Genomic DNA, 6,567 nt, shown 5'->3' with positions numbered 1-6,567 from the left:
AGGGATATAATCTTACTAAAATTTCTATGATTTGCCCAGAAAAAAGCGATCTCTTTAGCGTACAGTTTTTGGATATGGCCTTTTGAGTCACGGAATGGGCGTTACCATCGAAGGTTCGCGCAGGTTTTGCTACCGACTCTAAGTTTGCGGTCTGACAATGACATTTCATTCATTAAATGTGCGCCACCGTGTGTCGAAGTCTCGCGGACGCTTCACTCTCGTGTCGGAGAGTTGACGGTCCCGACTCCCAACTCCCGACTCCCGACTGGGACCATCTGCCCCATGAATTGACTTTGCCGACCCTCCTGCGCGCTACTTTATTTAATACTCCATCATCTCATAAATAAAGTCCTCATTAACCACTTAACAATTAATTGCCATATATCATAAAACTATGCATGCTACTTGGCGAGAGATGGCATGGCGGGCATTACATTTGAATATTCCCTCAGAATTTGCTATAAATTCTTTCGAGGTGTTTGTCCATCTGGTCATCGCCATCAAACTGAAGAGTTCGTTACTTCATCTGTGCCTGCTACTTATTTTAATCGACGCCCACAAAGCCCTGTGATTTTAGTATTTTTTTGGCCCTAGTGAAAATGGGTGTGTTGGCCCTTCTATCAAGCTGGATTGATGCTCTTGATTATGCCACTACTCCTAGGAGGTACAAGAAGAAGCGTAAACAATTTCAGGTACTCAATATTCCATGTCTGATTTTAAAGATTTATTTTTCTGATTTAAACATGGAGTGTTGTGATTGTTAGCGCAACTAGTTATTAGGACTGATGCCTGCAACTGCTAATGTACAGACCGTGGAGTTGAAAGTTCGAATGGACTGTGAAGGCTGTGAGAGAAAAGTGAGAAACGCAATAAATTCCTTGAGAGGTGAGAGCCATTCTTTCCAGTGTAACTAGAGTTTATATAACATATGTGATTTCTGTGAGATTTCTGTGGTGGGTATTTTGATTGTTTTTGGAGTTCGGAGTTAATTAATTCTTAACTCTAAAAATAATCAATATATGTGATATAATGTAATGTTTTTGAGAATGTTATGTTCTATTTCAGTTTTTTGTGGTTATATATTGATAATTAGTTTGTGTTACGGATTAATCACATGTATAAAATGTTATGTAATTTTTTTGGAAATTAAGAAATAGTTGTGTTTTTTCATTAACTTACTATATTTTTTTCATTCTGTTATTCTTATTTCTTTTTGTTCCGATTGTTGTAAAGTGTCAGCAACCTCTGAATAAAGTATCAACCATATCAAACCTTCTACACAGTTCATATCAGAAAGTTTACAAAATGAGTTTACTTATTGTATCGATTAATGAATGTGTAGGAATTAGTACAGTAGAAGTGGACAGAAAGCAGAATAAGGTAACGGTGACGGGGTACGTGGATGCCAACAAGGTGCTGAAAAGAGTGAGGCGATCAGGGAAAAAAGCAGAAATATGGCCTTACAAGCCTTACCATCTGGTTTACTATCCATACACCGCTCAGGTGTATGACAAGAAGGCTCCCTCTGGCTATGTGAGGAACGTGGATCCCACTTTCCCCAGTTATCCCCATGATAGTAACAACGCCCATGAAACATACACTTCCCTCTTCAGCGACGACAATCCAAATGCTTGCACTATCATGTAGCCCTCAGCTTTTTGTAACCCTATAATTGCTCTAGATATTTGTATTTTGTATGGCCGTCACAAAATCAAAATGATTTTCGCCATTACAAACATTAAATTTTATCATGTAGCAGTGTTAGTTGCATGATGTATAGCAGAAGAGCGCTGCTTAAATAATTATTTGACCCAGTGAGTTGCTGTTGTCCACAAAGCGGATTGTATCACCGATAAATGCAATTGTAAATATTATTACGAGGGCAAAGATGTGTGTCACAGTGGTTTGGTTTCTTCCATTGGTATTGAGTTTCCCATGAAGCATTATTAATAACTCTGAAAAAAAATTTGATGTTTGGATATTTTTATTTTTTAAAGAGACTCTTCATCCCTGCTCACTGATAAATGGTTAAACCATCCTGTTTAACACAGTTAGTGTGTGTGAAAAGTGTTCTGGTTACCAGGCACCTAGCATTGAGCCCCGCATGGGGACTCCATATAAGTTTGCCTTTAAAAAAGAAGAAACATTTCTTTGCACTTTTCACTTTTCATTATGTAATTTAAAGAAACTTCTTTCCACTTGTCGTGAGCTATACCAAAAGGCGTATTTTATTATGAGATCTATATATATAATTTAACACTTTTGTAATGTATTTCATTTAGAATTGATGCCACAATAATGCTTATATTTATACAATGTTTTACTTTGCTTTACACTTAATCAATATAAAGAAAGTTACGAATATAAATCCATCTAAATATTCTTATTCATTCACTCAATTATATAAATGAAAGATGCTATGAGTATAAAATTTATCTAAATATTTATTCTTATTCATTCTCTCATTTATATAAATCTAAGATGCTAGGAATATAAAATTTATCTAAATATTCTTATTTATTCCTTTATTTATATAATTTAAAGCTTGCATTTATTAATCTTAAAGCATTAAAGCATAAAAACTCTACTATTACAATCTTAAAGCATTAAAGCATAAAAACTCTACCATTACAATCTTTTGTACAAACCTTTATTGTCCACTTGGAAGCACATCTATTTTCATGCATATGAAAATACTTTACATCATCACCCACTAAACTTGTCATCTCATCAACATCGAACAAAAAGTACTTTCTAAGTGCTCCAAGCTTTTACTTCTCGATCTCTTGGTTCTTGTTTTCATACTATCATAATGCTTCATTCCATTCCCAATTGTTCTCCTCTTTATGTCTATCTTTATAGCTAATAAAGTATCCATGCCTTTGATTCTTACAGAAGTGAGCAATCTTATGTGCCAACATCTTTTCCATTTCGAACTCTAGTTTTTATGTGGTCAACATGACTAGATTTCCTTCATCAATCTTACAAGGCTTCCACTAATATGGAAAATGAAATGGTAGGTGGCCATACCTAATATGCCACAAGTCTCATATATTCTTAAGACATATTATGCATATGACTATGACATATTTATGATTTTTAAATTCAATGGGAACATTCTATTCTCTATCATTTGGAATTTTGCAATGAGTCTTTTACTAGGGTATTTATCTAAAATTGTGCATGTGGAGTCTTTGAATCTGATGTCATAACCATGTTGAATCAATTGTCCAATATTTAATAGATTATGCTTTAAGTTTTGGTACATAAAAGACATCACAAAAAACTTTCTTCTCATTTTTCATAGTCCAGGCAGACACGACACCTTGCATATGGCCTTGACATGACAATCATCTCCTAATGTAATTTTGGATTAACAAAGTTATCAAGGCTAGAAAATAGCTTCTTGTTACCTTTCATGTGAGTGTTGCAACCACTATCGGGCAACCAAAGATCCTTATTTTGATCTTTTTCAATTATCTGACATGAGATGTACATCGATTGATATGCCCCTTCTTCAATTTGGAGACATTAGTTGTCCTTGTTTAGATCTAACTATTTCTTTTTGCACCCACTTTCAGAGTGTCCATATTTTTTTGCATTAATAATATTACACCTTAGATTTTCCATCCATCTTCCACCTCTCCCCCTCTAATTCTGAAAGCATCTAGATGATTTGATTGTCTTGACTATTTTGTTCTAGTTCTTCCTTCTGCTTGATGATTATCTCTACCTCTTTGATCTATGTGTCTGCTTCCTCTACTTCTACCTCTACCAATGAATGCTTGAGTATTGAAGCAATGTTCTAAAGACTCCTCTTACATGTTGATTTTTGATTCATCAAATAAAAGAGATCACATCAATTATTTTACTATCAGTCTGGATAGATCTTTGGACTCCTCTATGGAAGTGAAAACCATCTCCAACTTCTTAGGTGGGATCCTAAGAAATTTCTCCACAATTTTTTGATCTCCAATCATGTCTCCATGAGTCTTGAGCTGGTTAACAATTCCCATCACTCTATTCATGAATTGGTAAATGTTCTATGCCTTTTTCATCTTCAATGTTTCTAACTATTTTCTAAGGGTTTGAAGCTTCAAAAAATTCCCGTTGTCATTACCCTGGTTTGCTAGCTCCAAAATATTTCAAGATTCCTTTGGATTGGATTGTCTCATTATCTTAGGAAAATTCAAGTCATCTACTTAACTCTAGATCCAAAATTGGCCCTATTCTCCCTTTTCCTCATTTTTGCAAGTTATTTCTTTTGCACATTAGACATGGCTTATAGAGTTGTTTGATCTGGCTCTGCAAAGCCATTCTCCACTACTTCCCAACATTCTTATACCTGCAAGAAGGTCTTCATTCTCATGCACCAAAACTCAGAGTTCTTACCAATAATAATTGATCCCTATGTCTACCTCAAATTACTTGTAGAATCCATTAAAAAATCTTGTAATGTTTAGAGAAAGTTTATTTTATCTGTCTAACATTCTTGCAACTACACCCCCTTAATAATAATAAAAAATCTATTTTTAACCTCACTTAACCTTTTCTCTTTTATGATTAAAATAATACCACAACATACCCTAACATACCCTTATAACTCCCATTTTTTGATATACATATTTATATTTCAATGCGAATTTCAACCGATAAGATAAAAAACCTATTTTCAAATTCACTTAACCTTTTCTCCCTTTTTTAAACCATAGCTAAAAAATAACCACTTAAAATATATGTTAAAAGAATGTTCTTTCTTAATAAAATATTTTTCCTTAAAGATTTCTTTATTGGAAAGATATTCTTTTTATGGAATTTTATGCCGCTGCTCACTCTTTTTAAATAAAAGATAAAAAATAAAAAAATCTACAAAATTGCAGGCAACAAAAGATAAAATCCTTTAGAACACATACTCACAAAAAGGTTTTTACAACTCTTCATACATCCGCAAGTGAATTAAAATTTTTAACCTACTCCAACATAGATTGGTGGTGGCACTTGGCTTCAATGAGCAAACAAAACTCCTTTGTACCATTTCTAGCTTTCGTTAATGCAGGACAATAAAAACAAAAAAGGAAGTGACAATTCTTCCTTATGACATCTAGGAAAATAGTCAACAACTTTGCAAACAATGGATGATTGCTCACAAGGCTCTCAACAATTTTCTTACTACTTGATAGTAGCAACACTACTATAAAAACCTTCACAAAACTTTAGATATAACCTTAAAATCCTTGAATATCCTTATCGGTTCTGCACTCTATGAAGAGTCTCACACTAGCTCTGATACCATGATAAAAAAATTGCAAACAAAGACATGAATGAAACCAATGGGATGCTCATGGGGCATTTCATGCTTTCTCACCATTGAATTTTTTTAAAATAGACTAGGAATTTTATAGAATTATTTAAGACTAACCTCTTGGAGAGCTATCTAGGAATAACAAGAATTTTCTAAAAATATATGGACTAACAACTTCTAAAAGTACTTTTCTAAAAATATCTTAGATAGACATCTAACTTCCCGACTACCTTAGTTAACAAGAGATATTATTTTTAACATAACCGACCCTCTCTTGTATGTGTGGTTTTTTTATTGTTGGATGGTTGAATATTAGAATGAGGCACTTGTTTTTATGAGAGTATTACACTTGGATGGTCATTTAGTATGTCATTGAGGTTGGAGCATTCCCTTCCCATTGTGTAACTCATACAATAAATTTCTCGTAAAGTTGTGTTATTCACTTTATAGGTATATTTGCTCCATATTCTCAAGAACTTTTTTCATTTGAGATGTTTGTTTGGTTGTAGCTTTCATAACTATTGGTAGCATGCTTTTAAAAGAAAAGTTTCATGACAATGTTTCTGACAATACTACTTTTAAATCTCATATACACTTGTGACGTGGTGTTAAGGAAGTTTTCTGGATATTTGTTTGGGCTCTGGGAAAGCTTGGTTTTCAACTTGGTGCTATTACAAAATTGTCCTTTCTTTCTAAAGAATGATACTTCCCTCAAGTACCAAATATCACATTAGCCCCTTTGCACAAGGGATTGATAATTCTCTTCTTCAACCAAAAACATGTCTTTGAAACCACTTGTTCTAGGAGATATCAATTCCAAAAATTTTCCCCTTCTTTTATATCTTGGAGGACCCAACATCCCACCTTCTAGATTGTAATGTACCTTGCTTAATATCATAAAAACTAAGTAAATAAATAAATAATGAAGTGCAACCTCGTATTTCACATGAGTTTGTGACTTAACATCAAAATATATCTAGTTTGTGTGATCAACACCCATTTTTCATTACTTACTAAAAAATTATATTAACAGTGGGGGTTTATTTTTTGAATGTTAGTTTTCTACTCCAAAATGCATATAGTTTTGTCTAAAAATTAAAAACCTAGTGATTCCTCAGCTAGCTATTTACTTACTATGTATTTAACATGTTGGAATGAACACACAACCTAATTCCTATTTATTGAGCTTCAAGGCTAAAGGATTCTCAGGTTTCTTGAATGAAATCAAAGGAATGCACTTGTTGATATAAGGCAATTTCAAAACC

At 33.5% G+C, this 6,567-nt stretch overlaps 1 protein-coding gene across 1 annotated transcript; it reads left to right on the top strand.

The window, feature by feature from the left end:
- The first annotated feature begins 397 nt into the window (after positions 1 to 397).
- LOC149204408 (heavy metal-associated isoprenylated plant protein 23-like) lies at positions 398 to 1,905 on the top strand. The gene is made up of 3 exons (XM_089393276.1): positions 398 to 692; positions 810 to 885; positions 1,343 to 1,905. Exons 1-3 carry the CDS (start codon positions 600 to 602, stop codon positions 1,645 to 1,647), a joined length of 474 nt encoding a protein of 157 aa, XP_089249402.1. The 5' UTR covers positions 398 to 599; the 3' UTR covers positions 1,648 to 1,905.
- The last annotated feature ends 4,662 nt before the right edge of the window (positions 1,906 to 6,567 follow it).

Source organism: Pinus tabuliformis, chromosome 1_2, assembly GCF_031772625.1.
Source record: "Pinus tabuliformis cultivar Carrire ecotype Pingquan chromosome 1_2, CPIR1, whole genome shotgun sequence".
Lineage (NCBI taxonomy): Eukaryota > Viridiplantae > Streptophyta > Pinopsida > Pinales > Pinaceae > Pinus > Pinus tabuliformis.
Note: the sequence above shows the minus strand (reverse complement) of the source record. Positions and strands in the feature narration are given on the sequence as shown.